This window comes from Phodopus roborovskii, unplaced genomic scaffold (genome assembly GCF_943737965.1).
Source record: "Phodopus roborovskii unplaced genomic scaffold, PHOROB, whole genome shotgun sequence".
Lineage (NCBI taxonomy): Eukaryota > Metazoa > Chordata > Mammalia > Rodentia > Cricetidae > Phodopus > Phodopus roborovskii.
Genome location: NW_026125397.1, coordinates 23,418,062 through 23,435,263, shown reverse-complemented (window position 1 = coordinate 23,435,263; position 17,202 = coordinate 23,418,062). Strand labels below are relative to the sequence as shown.

Here is a 17,202-nt window from a genome sequence, read left to right as displayed (position 1 = left end):
CCCCTGCACTTCTACTAGAAATAAGTGTGTAAGGTCTACGAAGCAGGTCTTAGAACAACTCTACCCAATTCTCAAGAAGACTAACTTTAATGAGTAATATCAGTGAAAGATGTGGGGAAGAGCCGTGTAGTTTAAGACCCATGTCCCTGCCCACACAAACCTAAACAGACAAGAAGCAGCATACCAAAATTGTCCTGACCCACTTACACCCAATTAGCACAGAGCACGCCTCACCAAAGCTCTTCTTCTTACTGTGAACACAAAATGGCAGCTGTGAAACAAAGTGATACTGCTGGGCTTGCACACTTTAGTTGCCATAGAAACTGCAGAAATGGCAGAAGCTGATGCCTCACAGTTAAGTTATCAGCAATAAAATCAAACAGGCAAAAATCAATGCTACGGGGTTTGTTTAGTTAAATTCTACTGTAAAGGCAAGTCATGAAAATGTATAATAGTAACAGGGTTATAAAGAGGCTATTCCTTTAATATCTGTATTCCTGCAGAATTCAGTAATTCTTCAGCCTACACCCAAGACACTTTCTATATACTCCAAATCTGCTTTTCCTCTCATAGGATCACTCATTTCACGGGTTAAATTGACTTCGGTTAGTTGGTGTGTCATAAATAGAACAGCGAAGAGATCCACGACCACTCAAATACATTTGCTGTGTGTTCCCTACTTCAGCACAGCGGGAAATCTCGGGATGATTTTTAACAGCGCCAGAGACAGGAAAACAGAAGCACAACTAACCAGACTTAAATAGTAGGAATGAGGCAATCAGAGTTTAAGCTGGGCTAGTTTCTGTAACAATGGACAATGCTGGCCTGATATTAGTGGCTGCAACTGTGCTTTCATTTAATAGTACATATAGTGCAGCTCCCTTCTACTGACACAGAAGGACCATCCCAGGAGATTCATTTTTGCACCCTGTTCTTCGCTGTTCTCCTGAACAAATAAGATTCCGTTCTCAGAACAAGCGCCTACAAGAGAGGCACAGGGCTCTCTCCATGAACACAGTGCTCATAGGCAGACACTGGTCTACCATAGTTATCTACGCCTTACAACAACCTCACTAATGGAAGAGTGGAGCGTTTAAAAATACAGCAAGACTCAGTGACTTGGGAAGTGGAGACAAGAGGATCACGTTTCAAAGTCTTCCTTGGTTACTTAACAAGTTCAAAACCAGCCTGAGAAAGGAGAGATAGTGCTCTAACACTAGCACTTGGGAAGCAGAGGCAGGTTTACCAACATGCGTTCCAGGAGAGCGAAGGCTACCTAAAAACAAAACAAGCAAACCAGAGGGAGATGCAGAAGCGTAGGGGAGGGAATGGAGCAAAGAGGTATGAAATGCAGAGGACGCGGCCGATGGGACCATTTCCCGACAGTGGAGAAGAGAGCCTGCCACTCTCGTGTCTACTGAAATGGTGACAATATACTAACCGGCTAGGAAACAAATGAACCAATGAACTGAACGGCCAATGGTTAGCACTCAAAACCCACCCAGTTACGTGTGGCATTTTGTGTAAGAGTCTTTTGATAGGTAATGTCCCAATTTTAAAAGGAGAACTAGGAAGTAAATGAATACCTAAAATATACCAAGTTTGTTTCTGAATATGTTTTTCAAAATTTGGATTTTATTCCAGGGTTCCATAAACCACTGGAATAATGTACACTGGTGACTCCAATGCAGACTGCTAGGTCTCTGATCTTCCATTTATCTTAGAAATAGTCAACCTTGGGTAGATCATTTCCATAAGTATGTACCACAAACTCCATTCATCCACGGTGGATTTTTCTTTCTCCCTAACAAACTACCTTCTCCTGGTATTCTCTCCCTGGTCAACAAAAGCAGAAGCCTGCCCTGGCTGTTGTCCTTTCAGCTGTAGCCCTCTGCTCTATTTCTGCCCTAAACACTGACTGCAGCCTCTCCTCTTTATTCTGATGGGCTTGCCTCGGACCTTCCAGCTCTTAGCTGCTTAAACAGACTCTCTGAGCTGTGTCTCACAGAGATTCTCCTGCCTCTGCCTCTGTGGGGATTAAAGGTATGTGCCACCACTGCCCAGAAGAAAAAAAAAAAAAAAAACAGTTTTAAATGTCAGTTATATTCAGTAATGCCATTCCTTTCACACTTTAGCTTTTTAGAGAACCTAGCCACTATTTAAAATGTTGACTTTAAGCAACAAAGTCTTCACAATGAAGTTTCATGAGTGTCAGGCATTTGTAAATGAGAAGCAGCCTGTAACGCCAAGTACATGATAAGTTTCATTTTACCATAGGCCAGGATGGCGTATAAGTTATGTTAATCCAACCCTGGTGCTCACATTAAACAATGCCTGCCAAGCCAGCACCGGCAACAGTTAACAAAGCATTCCTTTGTCTGCCTTCAGGAGTGGTTATAGGCCTGAACACCAAAGATAAGGTTTCTTTTCCCTAACGAGAACCAATAAAAAGCAACCATCATGAAAAGCTTCACGCAAAACAAACACATGTGTCTAGAGGGCTGTTTACCTGACTCGCCCAAGGCCAAGGCCAGGGGAGAAAGATGAGGTCTACTGGGCACTGCTAGCAGCAGTATCGGGCCAGCAGTGCTCAGGCATCCACCCAGACAACACCGAGAAGCAACAACCCCAAGACACAGCTTTCTGTTCCTATCAACAACACTCCCTCCCTCCCACGAAACCAACTCAATCCAGCACCGTCCCTGAATGCGTTTTCCCGTTTCAACCATGGCCTTCCAAGTCCAAAGTGTGGCCTCCGATCTTCCTGCTTTACTTACTTTACATTTTTCATGTGTTTATGTTCACGCTTATATTCAGAAAGGAAGCGCGTCAGGGAAAAGAATGATCAAACTGAGCCCTCCTGTTCTACTTATGTAGACTCTGAGGCCCAGAGCGAGAGAACTAGAACTTTCTCTGACTGCACACTCCACAGAAAGTGGCAGGCCCAGAATGCAAAGCTCCCAAAGACACACAGCAGCAGGCCCCGGGCTGTGAAAGCAGTAGAATGATGGAGAACTTAGGGTACACTGACTTTTGTCCTCACCTCTAGAAGCGTGCTCCGAGGGGCACATGCTCCCACAAACAACGGCACAAACAACCTGTGAAAAAGGCACCGGTCCTTGCCTCCTCGACACGAAACCCTGCGCAATGCCACAGCGGTGACTACCTGAATAACCTTTCAGCACCACCTGCCAACTGGTAATTAAAACGGATATATCATTACATATAAATTTTTCCTCAATAAAAATAATTTAATGGAATAGCAAGACTGAATGAATGACTTTTTCAGTCTTAACTAACTACAGCCCTTAAAGTCCTAAGGCTCTTGTCTGTGGCCTTTGGTTTTGACAGGTATTTTTGTAATTGTTTTTATTTTTATTTGTCTGTGTCTGTGTGTGTGTGTGTGTGTGTGTGTGTGTGTGTGTGTGTGTGTGTGTGTGATGGACACATGTATACCAGCTGGAGAAGGCCTCTGCCCCTATCTTAGTTAGGGTTTCTATATAACTCCATGGCTATGATCGACTTAGGGAAGAAAGGGTTTGCCTCATCTTGTACCTCTGGGCTCGCTCTATCCCTGAGGGCAGTCAGGCAGGAACTCCCAGAGGAAGCAGGGGTCAGGAAGAACTTACTGTTCCCTTCAGCCTGCTCAGCCTGCTGTCTTATGGCACCCAGGGCCCCTGCCCAGCGGTGGCACAGAGAGGGGCGGGAAGGGGAGAGAGGGGGGAGGAGGAGGGAGGGGAGGGGAGGGGGAGGGAGAGGAGGGGGAGGGGAGGGGGGAGAGAGGGGGAGGGAGGGGAGAGGAGGGGGAGGGAGGGAGGGGGAGAGAGAGAGGAGGCCAGCACCGCACAGCTAGCTGCTACGACCCCATCCCAGCTTCTCCCTCTCCCTCATTTTGTTTACTTTGGTTTTTTTGTTTGTTTTGTTTTGTTTTGTTTTTTGAGACAGGGCTTCTCTGTGTAGCCTTGGCTGTCCTGGAACTCACTATGTAGACCAGGCTGGTCTTGAACTCAGAGGTCCGCCTGCCTCTGCCTCTGCCTCTGCCTCCCGAGTGCTGGGTTATCTATCTAGCTCATTCTCGCTCTGCTCTTATGGAAGCCCCTCTCCCGAAGCCACACCTCCCTTCAAGGCCCACCATGTTTAGAAGTCCATACCCTTTACTTTCACACTAGCAAACTTAATTCCTCAAGGGTTAGTGTGCATGGCTGCAGTCACTGTTTCATTTATTGGAGCGTGCTCTGGTTCTTTGCTGTGACAAACGGGTGACAAAGCAAAGGCAAAGAAAGCAAAGAAAGGCCTGTTTGCCTTTATATTCCAGGTCCCAGCCATCACCTCGGGAGGGGGCGCACACAGGGGCTCCCAGCCATCACCTCGGGGACTCACGGGCACCGCTGAGACCAGAGAGGAAAGACACAGCCTAGCATGACTGCTGCTCCATTGGCTTCCTCAATACTGTTAAGTTCTAGGCCCCGCCCTCTTACACTGTAAGCTACCATGTAAAATTAAATACCACAGAGCAATTAAGTCCTACCATCTGCTATAGTAACTCTCTTCAAGTAGAAGTTTAATAAATCAAAGGAAAATCGATGGTCATTTGACAGTTGAGCATTTAAAAATTAAGTCTTGGTTAAAAAAAAATTGTAGTTCTCAAATGTAAACTACAGGGAACACAGGCTAGTTTTTGTTTTTTTTTTTTAATCTTTTTAAGAATCAGGATGGATGACTCACACATGAACCTGATCTCTGCTTAGGCAGATGGGCTAGAAAGAGCATCTTCAACTGCTGATAGACCACCTGGAGGCCCTTACAGGAGGGCAACAAAGAGGAACTCAGCCTCAGTATGGAGGGAGGGAGCCAACCACGTAAGTTACCATTGCCTATAAGCTACGGTGAGGGGAACAGAGGCTTACCGGCTGGCTATCTTAGAAACTTTCTATTTCAAGCTGTTTTTAAAGGCTGATTACTTTTTATTTTATTTGTATGCATGTTTTGCCTGTGTGTGGAGCCCAAGGCACCAGGTCTCCAGGACCCTGAGTTGACAATGACTGGGAGCAGTTGTGTGGGTGTTAGAGACCCAACCTGGCCCTGTGGAAGAGCAGGAAATGTGACTGACCACTGAGCCATCTCTCCAGCCCCTTCTTTGGACTCGTAAACAAATAAAAATTCAACTCACTATGAGAACACACTATACAGAATGCAAGTTAACTTTGGGGGTGGAGCTCCCACAAACTCTCTAAAGAGAAGAGCTGGGCCAGGCTCTGGAATATGAGTGATGGCAGTCTAACTGGCCGTTCAGCTTACGCCACTGACCCAATAGCAATGCTCTGAGACCAAGGATCAATAAATCTACACAGCACCACCGTTTAGCCAGCACACCCGTCTCTGCTGAAGAATAATGTGAAGTGTCACATGCTTTGCAGAGTCCGCTCTAGTGACTTACAGCACAGACAATGAACCCAGCACCAGGACACAATCAGTGCGCTATGAGCCGGCTCTAAGAAGCTCACACTGGAACGGGGTTACCAGCTGTATGCTGGCACTCTCCAAGCCCAGAGCGGCACCCACAAACGTGAGTCATCCCGTATTTCATCACCTTACTCTGCACTGCATCCTGCTGTAAAATTAAAATACAGCTTTCTCAAACTGTTTATAGACTTATGTCTCTCCTTCACTGTCTCTCAGCCAAAATAAACACGTTCAGCTTTTTCTCCTTTCCTTTAAAGCCAATTCCTCAACTCAAATAATTGTCATAGGGGCTTTAAAGTTCTCTGCCTTTGTATTACATTCTAGGATTCAAATCACATAACTGAAATATTATTCCAGACCTGAAAACAAACAAACATACTGTTTTTCAGGATTAATATTTCTGCATATGAACTCTAGGATCTCGGCTTTTAGTTACTCTTAATTTCCTTTGGTTATATTATCAAGCTGCAGTTTATATTTTTTCTAGTTGTACACTTGTATGAATTTTCCCAGGTTTCACATATGAAATGAACATTAGAGACAATGAGTACATACAAACAGTTGTGACTAACAAATGGTGTAGCGCAATGGGAAATACAGCAGTTAAATATCTTAAACAGTAGCTCTGCTCTTCAGCTCATGAAAATAAATTTCACACATCTCCATCTCCTTTTAATAACATATTCATATTTTATATGTTTTTACATTTTTCTATTAATGACAATGTATATGTGTAGGTTTAACACTCCATTCCTGAAAATGCTTGAATAAAAGCAAGACGACATGGTACAGACAGACGCCAAGATACTAGACAACGGAGAAGACCAGGGAGAATGTCCCTGGTCCTATTAGAATTACTTATGAATGGCAGAAAGGTCCAGCAGCTGTGGGAAGAACATAAACAAGCACTGCCATAGTTCAGAGCCTCTCTCGGAATATATATACCCTATCCTCACCCTCAGACAACGTTTTTGTAATCCGTGAGGAATCCACTCTTTTGCTCACGAAGTTTCAGGACCTTAAAACAAATGAACCCCACAAATACCAGGACCCGATATTTAGGGCCTGGCCAGTGAAGCTGCAACCCAAATCTCTTTTGTTCTACTTTATACTACAGCAATCCTTCCTATCTGCACCAGACACACCCCTGTCCTTTCTGAGAGAATACAAGCGCCTTCTCACCTTTTATAATACTACAGCAATCCTTCCTATCTGCACCAGACACACCCCCGTCCTTTCTGAGAGAATACAAGCGCCTTCTCACCTTTTATAATACTACAGCAATCCTTCCTATCTGCACCAGACACACCCCCGTCCTTTCTGAGAGAATACAAGCGCCTTCTCACCTTTTATAACCAACACGTCTACAGATTTCCTTTGCTCACTAAATCTCTAAGTCCCAAGTCAAAGTCCAGCTGAAATTCTACCTGCTCTCTGAAACATCACCTTATCCTCCCCCCCACACACGGCGACTCTTCTTACCCCCCCCCACACACACACGGCGACTCTTCTTACCCCTCCCCACACACACACACACACACACACACACACACACACACACACACACACGGCAACTCTTCTTACCCCCCCACACACACACGGCGACTCTTCTTACCCCCCCCACACACACACACGGCGACTCTTCTTACCCCCCACACACACACACACGGCGACTCTTCTTACCCCCCCCCCCACACACGGCGACTCTTCTTACCCCTCCACACACACACACACACACACACACACACACGGCAACTCTTCTTACCCCCCACACACACACACGGCGACTCTTCTTACCCCCCCCCACACACACACACACACACACACGGCAACTCTTCTTACCCCCCCACACACACACGGCGACTCTTCTTACCCCCCACACACACACACGGCGACTCTTCTTACCCCCCCCACACACACACACGGCGACTCTTCTTACCCCCCCCCACACACACACACGGCGACTCTTCTTACCCCCCCCCCACACACACACACAGCGACTCTTCTTACCCCCCCACACCACACACACGGCGACTCTTCTTTAACTTGGATAAACAGCATCGGGCCCGCCCCTCTGAAGGAGACCTACAATCTCATTCTCCATAACTTACAATTGTTGATGCTTCTCTTAGACTACAGCCTCCTTGAGAGGGTCTCTGATACAGTCATAGCTGCATCCATCTTTCCTATTTCCCCTATTGCATCCATACACAAAAATAATGCATGTTCATGGAGGACAGTCTTTCAAATACTCGGCTACAAGAATGAAATAAAAGTCACTATTCTGGCATTTCTACATTTATTGTATACAAGAAGGATCATAAACCCTGTCCTCTCAGAGCGTTATAATCTGGGAGGTGATCTAAGACAGAGGTTCTCAACCTTCCTAACACCACAACCCTTTAATACGGTTCCTCATGCTATCATGACCCTCAACCAGAAAAGTATTTTCATTGCTACTTCGTGACTGTAATTTTGCTGATACAAATCCTAGTGTAAAAACCTGTGTTTTCCAATGGTCTTAAGCAACCCCTGTCCCGTGAAAGGGTTGCTCAACCTACAGGTTGAGAACTGCTGATCGAAAACATCTATAGGATACTAACAAATACTATAAGAGAATAAAAATGAAATATAACAGGAATGAACAATGAAAGATTATTTCACTTCAAAATACAGATGGACTGTGAATATAAACTTTAAATTTTTAGTTTATTTTGTTTTATTATGGTGGGTTTTTTTTTTTTTTTTTCCCGTTTCTGCAGGTATGTCTGTGCACCAGATCCCTGGGGACCAGAGTTACAGTCAGCTGGGAGCTGCCATGTGGGTGCTTGGAAGCAACCCTAAGTCCTTAGCAAGAACTTAACTGCTTAAAACTTAACTGCTGAGCCATCTCCTGCCCCAAGCTTTAGTATTCATGCTGAGCCTTGAAAGACAATTACATTTATGTATGTAGAGACAAAGAATAATAAGACAAGGAAATGTAAGCCATTAAGGCAAGAAACCTCAGGATGATACAAGAATAACCAATAGTAGAAGTCATGCAGAAATGGATGTAGGCAGAGAGAGAGAAAAAAAAATTGAAATTATTAGAGCTATTTACCTAGATCCTGAAAACCAAATAAGAAACTGAAACCTTACTTTTTCTATGAGAATATATTCCAAAGTTCCTGAGAGGCTAATAAATGGCTATTAGGTCTATTGTGGACTGGAAGAAAAGCCTGCTAAAGGAGATAAATGCAGAGGCCAGTGCCATGATAAAACAAAGAAGTAATTTATTAGGACATGATCAAGGGAGGAGGCACAGGGGATAAAAACAGATGAGCAGAAGCTATTGTAGACACGACAATGTCACACTCTGGATATGAACCACAAAGAAACTCTGTATACAGGCAAGAGGTATTTCTCTGCCAGGAAGAGAGAGGCCGCTGCCTATTAAGGTAAAGGACACGAAAGGACAGCAAATTTAAACAGGAAAAAACTGAGCCCCAGTCACACTGAATAGTACCAGTAGGCAAGCAGATCACGGCATCACAAAGAAACCATGATAAACTCTTCTCTGGGAACAAGTAACTTTGTAAAATATGAGAAAAATACTCCAAACAATCCTGATTATCACTAGTGGTTCACATGTGCCTGGAACCTTAAAAACAAAAAAATGTAAGTGCTATCTCTGGGTCATTCCAAAGCAATCTCAAGTGCCGACAAAAAACGCTAAAAGAATGAATGAGCTGTAGTCACTGTTATTTGGTCTCAATTCAGCTACAATACCACAGTAAGAGGTGGTCAAGACAGACGTCCAGGTCTACTGACAAGGAGCCAGAGGGTACTAACTACATCTCTTCATGCATTCTGTCTGTTCTGTAGCAAATGCTTCTCCTCAGTTAATAAAGCTGGGATCTACCTAGACCAACCCCTACCATTGCTGTACCTAAAACTGGCAAAAACTACATTATTATGAAATCTTGTGGGGGGATGATAACTCCTCAGTGATAAACTCATCAGGGTCACAGCCATCTCAGGTCCTCATATTCTTAATTTAAAAAATTATCTAAGCTGAAAATAAAGGTGAATGCTAATTATACATACACTGAATTAAAAAACAAGACCAAACGTTTGCACTGCGGCTTCTTGCTGGCCGCTTTACTCTTTTCACTCTTTACTCCTTTGGGGAGCCCACCACTCAGCTCCCAAATAAGTCACATGGGGGCTTATTATCACTTAAGAGTGCCCGGCCTTAGCTTGGCTTGTTTCTTAGCTTGGCCAGCTTTTCTTAAGATATCCCGTCTGCCTTTTGCCTCTTTCTCTGCCCTGTACCTTTCTTTACTTCCTGTCCCCTGGCTGGCTGGGTGGCCGCCCCTGATGTCCTCCTCCCCTTCTTTTCTCGACTCTCCTTTCTCTTCCCTCTTTTTCTCCTTCTGTTTATTCTCTCTGCCTGCCGGCCCTGCCTATGCTCTCTCTGCCCAGCTATTGGCCTTTCCGCTCTTTATTAGGCCATCGGGTGTTTTAGACAGGCACAGTAACCCAGCTTCACAGAGTTAAATGCAACGTATCTTTGCATCATTAAAACAAATATGCCAAGCATAAATAAATGTAACACATCTTAATATTCCACAACAGTGGCTACTTTGCCTAATAAGTATGTTGTAATTAAGAAATGCACTTATTCATTTACTTGCTATTAAGTAATGTTGGTAATAGAACATTTTCACCAGAGTAATGTCATTATTTCAGTTTAAGTCTCAAAGGAACAAAAAATGAGAAGTCAGCTTTCATTATTAGTGCTTTAATATAAAGAACAAATTGAAGTGAAATACACTAGCTTTACATATTAACTGAACATTAAAATTATATGCTAGTAATCACTTGTTAAAAAAATCACACTGATATTTACGGCTATGCACTGATCTGCAGAATAGATGCCCAAAGATAATCTTGTTTGGTACATTTTTGATTATTTAAGACGGGCTCTTGATTGGTAGCCCAACTGGCTGCAAACTTAGGCTCCTCCATCTTGGTGGTGGGGTTACAGGTGTGTTCCACTGCACTCAACAAAGGGTGAATGGAAAGGAAGAGAGAGAGAGAGAAGGGCGGGGGAGAGGGAAGAGAGAAGAGGGGAGGGGAGGAGGGGTGTGGGAAGACAGTCCCACTCTTAGCCTAAGCTGTCCTTGAACTCATGGGAACCCTCCTGCTTCAGCTTCCCCAGTGCTGAAATTACAGACAGCAGCCACCGTGACGTCAGCTTCCAGTCTTCAGACAGCAGGCAGTAGATGAGCTTTTACCCTCCTTTTGCATGTACTTACAAATCCTCCTTAGCTAATGTCCTGTTATAATCGTGCCAAGAGGAACAATCTGGTTAACGGAGAATTAAACCACAACTTACCAGGTCTCTGTGAAGCACCCAGTTTGCGTGGAGGTAATGGATGCCATCGAGAATCTGGTAGAGCAGGGACTTAACCATCGACCTCGGCAACTGCATGGGCTTTTTGTTTGCTTTAGATGCACGGTGAAACTTAATAATATGCTAAAAATTAGAAAAGAAAACATCCTATAATAATATAGTCTGCTCATATCTCTGCCAAAAGAAAAAAAAATCAAAATTGAAATAAATGCTATATATCTTACAATTAACTTTTAAATTAATGATGCAAAAATTTCTGAATAATAAGGTTGTCCAAAAAATGTATTGAGGATGAATGTGACCTTGTTAAGGAGGGTCTGTAATGATCAGATCTCATGAAAACACTAAGATTTTCACTCTCCAGCCTCGAAGGGTAGAAAGAATTGACACTCAAATGGCTGTCTCAGAACAGTGTTGGTACGGGGTAAGAAGAGACAAGGGCAAACTGTAAAACCGGGCTGACAGACAAGCACAGTACTTTCATATTTGTGTAGCGTCACTGGCACTGGATATATTGAAATCACTGAGAAAATCCTCCCTGTACTCCCTCCTCTAGGCACACAACAGTGTAATCCATACGTTCCCAGAACTTAGTACTGTACAGGAGAGGACATTGCGAAAAGCAGAATTTTAACAACTTGAAGAATTAATTGTCAGGTCTCAGACCTGAGACAAATGGCTGAGGCGTCAATAGCCAGATTGCCATTTTCTTTTCTTTCTTGCTTGCTTTTTTTTTTTTAATGTTCTTTTTTTTTTTTTTTAAGATTTATTTATTTCTTTGTAATATGGAGCCCTATCGGCATGTTCACCTGAATGGCAGAAGAAAGAATCAGATCTCATTACAGATGGCTGTGAGCCACCATGTGGGTGCTGGGATTTGAACTCAGGACCTCTGGAGGAGCAGACAGTGCTCTTAACCTCTAAGCCATCTCTCCAGCCCCCAGACTGCCATTTTCACATCACATGTTAAACATGGATTATAAAAGCACTCATTGGAATGCCAGGGAGGAAAATGTTACAGCCACATGTACCTCCCGCCCTGCACCTGGGAGTTATCATCAACAGCTCTGTAGTAGCATGAGCTTTCAAAGGTCATTCAAGACCTTACAAGCCTGTCCAAGTTGTCCTTATAAAGATTTTCAATTTATACAGAAGGCACGCTGCGACACACTGAACCAAATTTATCCATGATTTAACTGTCAGATTTGTTTTTTTTTTGTTTGTTTGTTTTTTGTTTTTTTTTTTTGGCAGTTTTAGAGACAAAATGTTTAAAACGTTCTGATTCCCAAATTTTAAAGTCAGGAATTGGGTTTTTTCCTTCTTTTATGTATTAATAAGGCATTCTAAAAACTATAATCATAGTTTTCTTTGGTTGACCCAGTTTGAAATACCAAGATAACAGTAAGAGATCACTTTTGATTTAAAAACTACTCACTGGCATATACTGGATGAGAATTGAGCCCTGTGAATTCGACAAACAGAAGCAGTTTTCTCCAAACTGCTTCCTGCACAGGACCAGTCTGTTATCCTAGCAAAACTTCATCCCGGAAACATTTACTGTAACTGCTCTAAACTGGAATGAACAGGGAGCTTTCTTTTCTGTGCATGACTAGTACACACTGCTTGCATACGTGCCCCTTACCTATATAAAACAAACTTACCCAAAGGTCATGCTCCGCATAGTCAAACAGCAGCCACACCTTCCTGTCGCTGTGAGAAAGGAACACCTTCTGCAAGGTGATCACGTTAGGATGCTTCAGTTCTCTGAGAAGCTAAGTGCAAGAGAAAGAGAGGCCACCACTCAGTATCAAGGAGGGCTCAGCAGGGAGTCTGCTCAGACCTGAACAGAGTTTATTTACAACAAGGTTTTCTATAGCTCAGGCCACCACCCTTGAACTCACAACCCATGTGCACCACCATGCCTAGCTTTCAAATGAACTTTTTAGATTTCAGAAAGCCCGGTGAGCAGCATGGAAAGGAAAGACTCTCCGATACCACGCTGGGAGAAAAATTCTGCGGGCAGGCACTTTTCTGATTCTTCCCTACAGCATGCATGTGTGCACATGTGTTTTAAAAACAGGGCTGTCCGAAATGATGCAATGTAAGCGATAGACAAAATGAGTGCTGTGTCCCTATAGAATTCGCTGGGTCTGGGAAAATAGTTCCATCAATGAAGTGCTAACGGGTTCCTGACTGGCCAGTCAGTCTAGCCTACTCAGCAAGTTCTAGGTCAGCGAGAGACTGAATCTCAACACAACAGTAAAGGACTGAGAAATGACGCCCGACGCTGCCCTCTGGCTTTGACATACTTGCACATGCATGATGCATGCATGTACATACACATACACACACACACACACACACACACCCCTCCCCTCCCCCCAAAAGCTGTATTTGGTCCATGTGTATTTTCTTTATGAAAGGATGATCTTCTTGAAAATCAGAAACCGCAGTCAATTTATATTCACCATAGCACAGCATCAGAGCTCAATATATATTCCACAATCAGAGGAAAGAAAACTTAAAATCCTTACATTTACCCACTCCACTCCAGCATCCATGGGGCTTAACAGGCATGGTGAGTCTTATGTGCCCTGATGGTGGCTAGAGTCTGGATCTTGAAAGTCTCCTAAAGTCCTGTATGCTAACAGCTTAGTTCCCAGCTCGTGTGGACATCAGGAAACCCTGGGCTGGATGGAGTGGGACTGTCAGAGTACTGAGCCCTCTCTCTCCTCAGCTTATACCCTGAGAGGCTCTAACTATGAGGTTCTGTGCTATCAAGCCCTAGGCCAAGAAGCATGGCCTAAATCTCTGAAACAAAAGCCACAATAAACCTTTGCCCATAGTTATTTGATTATCAAGGATCTGTGACATCGATGGAAACCTGACTCACACAGCAGAGGTTCTGTACATAAAAGAGAAAGAATGGCCTTCACAATGTACAAGCTTCAGGCTCTACCCTAACAAGAAAGCGACAGCCAATCCAGCAAATAAAACCACCTGCACGTTACAGACAGCAGCCTGATAAACGACAGGAATACTGACACGAGCTTACGGTAAGAGCCTTGTAAATATGCCTGACTCCCACTACTCAATCACGCACGGTTCAGAATTAGTAAGCACAGAGAAGAAGCATACTTGATTTTTTTTTTTTTTTTTTTTTAAAGACAGGAGGAGCTCACCATGCGTGCTGACATATTCCTACTCAGGAGGTCAATGCAGGGGGATTTAAAATTTAAGGCCCATTTGGGTTATAAAGTGAACTCAAGTCCTAGGCTATGTAGTGAGACTCCATCTCAAAACATCAAAACAAAAAGAGGAATGGAATACAGTTCAGTGGTAAAATGCTTCCCTAGCATGTATGAGACCATGAGTGTACACACACACACACACACACACACACACACACACACACCTAATTATGTTAGCCCACACTGGCTCTGAACTTGTGATCTTCCTGCCTCGACCTCCCAAGTGCCGGCATCAGACATGTGTACCACAGGGACTGGAGAGATGGCTCAGCAGTTAAGAGCACTGGCTGCTCTTCCAGAGGGGTGAAGTTCAGTTCCCAGCACCCACACGGCAGCTCTGAAACTGTACATGCGTGCAGGGATGGACCACTGCGCCAGGGTCTCAGCAGTGTGAGCTAGAGAAGGACTTTCACCTCGGCGTCTCTGGATCATCTACGTTAGGCCTGTGTTTGTCATCTGCGTTAGGCCTGTGTTTGTGTTAGTACAGTTTACTCTACCAGCTGCTTACATCTGCCTCCCTATTAACCAGGAGCTGCTCAAAGCCAGTTGAATTTACCGCTGTGTCCCTGGGAAATGAATGGCATACCAGGCACACTCGAGTTCAGTTTGCAGGGTGTTTCGTGTTGGTGGTCTCATCTACGTGAAGGAATTTAGATAACCCTGAACAGAAATGACTTACAAACACCTGCTCCTGCCCACAGTCTTCCAGCCTAAGGCAGCGCCTCTGCGTCAGTGTCTGATCTCTGCTCCATCCGCTCTTCACAGCAAAGGCAACTACTGGGGTGGGGGCTACTTTAGTGTCAGATATCACTTCCTAAGGAAGCCTCCCCTGGCCCTTCCATTACAATGCTTTACAGTTATTTGCTGCTTGTCATCTTCTATTAATAGCAAAGCTTCTGTTGGTTTTATATCCCCAGTGCTCAAAATGGCACATATGACATACTTAAGCACTCAATAATATTTATCAAATGAATTAAACCTATTGAGCCTACCTGGTTCTTATTCATGAAAACAATACTTTGTAGAATACTGGTTTCTTCTGACAAACTATCCTCTATCAAAAAGTGTTTTTGAGTGATCTTTTTTTTTTTTTTTTTCAATCACTTATGAAGAACCCACTAGAAAAGTAACATGTGAATATGTTCATGGACACCGGAAGTCACCATATAAGGCGTCATCCTCAGCTGTCTCCACTTTTACTGCTGGGAAAGGGTCTCTCACTGAAGGCTCACCAGCCAGCAAGCCCCAGCACCGGGTTTACAGCCACACACCGCACCCAGGCTGCTTACGTGGTCCCAGGGCTCCAAAGTCGGTCCTCGAATTTGCACGGTAAGCAGTTAATCAACTGAGCCCTTCATCAGCTCGTGGGGGTATTTTTAAGACCAGTTTACAAATGAAGCCCTAGGTACTAGATAAACATCACACAAAAAGGGTATCACCACCCTGACAAAAAGTCTCTCTACCATGATTTACAGAACCCAGCAAGGAGCAGAAATACATGATCTCACGATCTCAATGATGACAAAATTGATGATTATGGTATAGCTTCTTCTGATATATACTCTAAAGGGTTTTTAAAGACTTTAAAATTATGTGCATGTGGAGGGAGAATGTGACCATGAAGGCATGTGTCTGAGCAGGCAAGAGTCATCAGATCCCCTGAAGCTGGAGTCAGGCGGTTGTGAAGCGCCTGGCGTGGGTGCTCAGAGTCCGACTCACCCTCGGGAATAGCGGAGTAAGCTCTTAACCAGTGAGCGGCATCTCCAGCCCCACTATACGTTCTTAACGAGACACACTGTTATAATGTTGTGCCATAATATTTTAAACATCTATAAAATGATTTGTTTATAGAATAAAATATATAGCAAAGTATTATTAGTACTTTTTTTAATGGTGTAAGATGACAATCACATTTCTTTTTGTTCAACAAATATTTGTTACACATGATATCATGCAACTACAAATATGCATTAGATCCATTTAAACAGCAGTTAAGTAGACTACGATTTCCCATGACGCGCACTGAATGCTAACCTCCGTGCTGGATACTCAATTGCTAACCTAGTAACAACACAACCTTGAGAAGAATATTCAATGGACAAAAATTTTTATCTGATTTCCCTTCCAGAGATTATAAAAACAAACGCTCTAGACGCATTAAAAAAAAAAACCTGACATTAAAGCTCTAATGTTTTTCTCTAAAGCACTGTTTAAGATCTCCACTGGACCTCGGGAGTCTTTACCAAAGACTCCAATGCACACTTCTATTTTTATGCACACACTCTTTTGTGCTGTCTACAACGCTTGCTTGGGTCCCAGACTTTTTAAAAGGGGATTTTGAAATTCTTATAGTCCAGTAACTTACTTTTCCCAAAATAAACCCAACTTGCTATTCTTGTTTGATTTCTTTAAAATAACGATGTGACTCATAGGGCCATCAAAGCTTCTCTTGGGTAAAAACCCTGTCCATGACTTTGTTTTAGAAAGGACTGAGTAAATCAGCTTTAAAACAACAAAATAAAGGAAGCAATGCATTTCATAGTGAGGGCAACTGCCCAATTTCACTGGGGAGTGACCCTAAAGCAGTCATTAATAATAAGCATTTGAAACGTGACACTTTCACACCTTTGACGGGCCTTTTTGAAGCTAATATTTCAAAAGCATATTAGGTACATTGTAAACCTCCAGCAGGTGGCATTCATATTATGAAAGGGGTTTAAGAAGCACAGTAACCCAACTATGGTTCAAGGTCCCTCTAATTTTTCATGTGTACACACACGTACACACAGGCATGCACACTTTCATAGCAATGCTTAGGTAATAGTCATAAGCTCCAAAAAGTCAGGGTTCCCTGTTACTGCTTGTTGCAACACACCACCACATATAATGCAAAAATACACACAGGAGTCCCGGTTCACTAGCAGCATGATACAAAGTTACTTAACTCTGAGTAGTCTTGTGGAAGAATAAAGTTATCTACTCACACAGCAGTTTCTGTAAGGAATAAATGAATATACAGTGGTTAAGCATATAAACTCAATGCTTACAACAAACCAAACTCTTGACAAATTATAGTTATCAATCAAAACT

General features: G+C 43.4%; 1 protein-coding gene across 2 annotated transcripts in view; it reads right to left on the bottom strand.

The window, feature by feature from the left end:
• Positions 1–17,202, bottom strand: part of Cdk19 (cyclin dependent kinase 19) — a 104,005-nt gene that overhangs the window by 28,912 nt on the left and 57,891 nt on the right. For both annotated transcript variants that reach the window (XM_051175558.1, XM_051175559.1), the window contains 2 exons: positions 12,523–12,633; positions 10,844–10,984 (listed from right to left, as the gene is read on the bottom strand). In XM_051175558.1, coding sequence (XP_051031515.1) covers positions 10,844–10,984; positions 12,523–12,633 — 252 coding nt within the window. The remainder of the gene's footprint in view (positions 1–10,843; positions 10,985–12,522; positions 12,634–17,202) is intronic.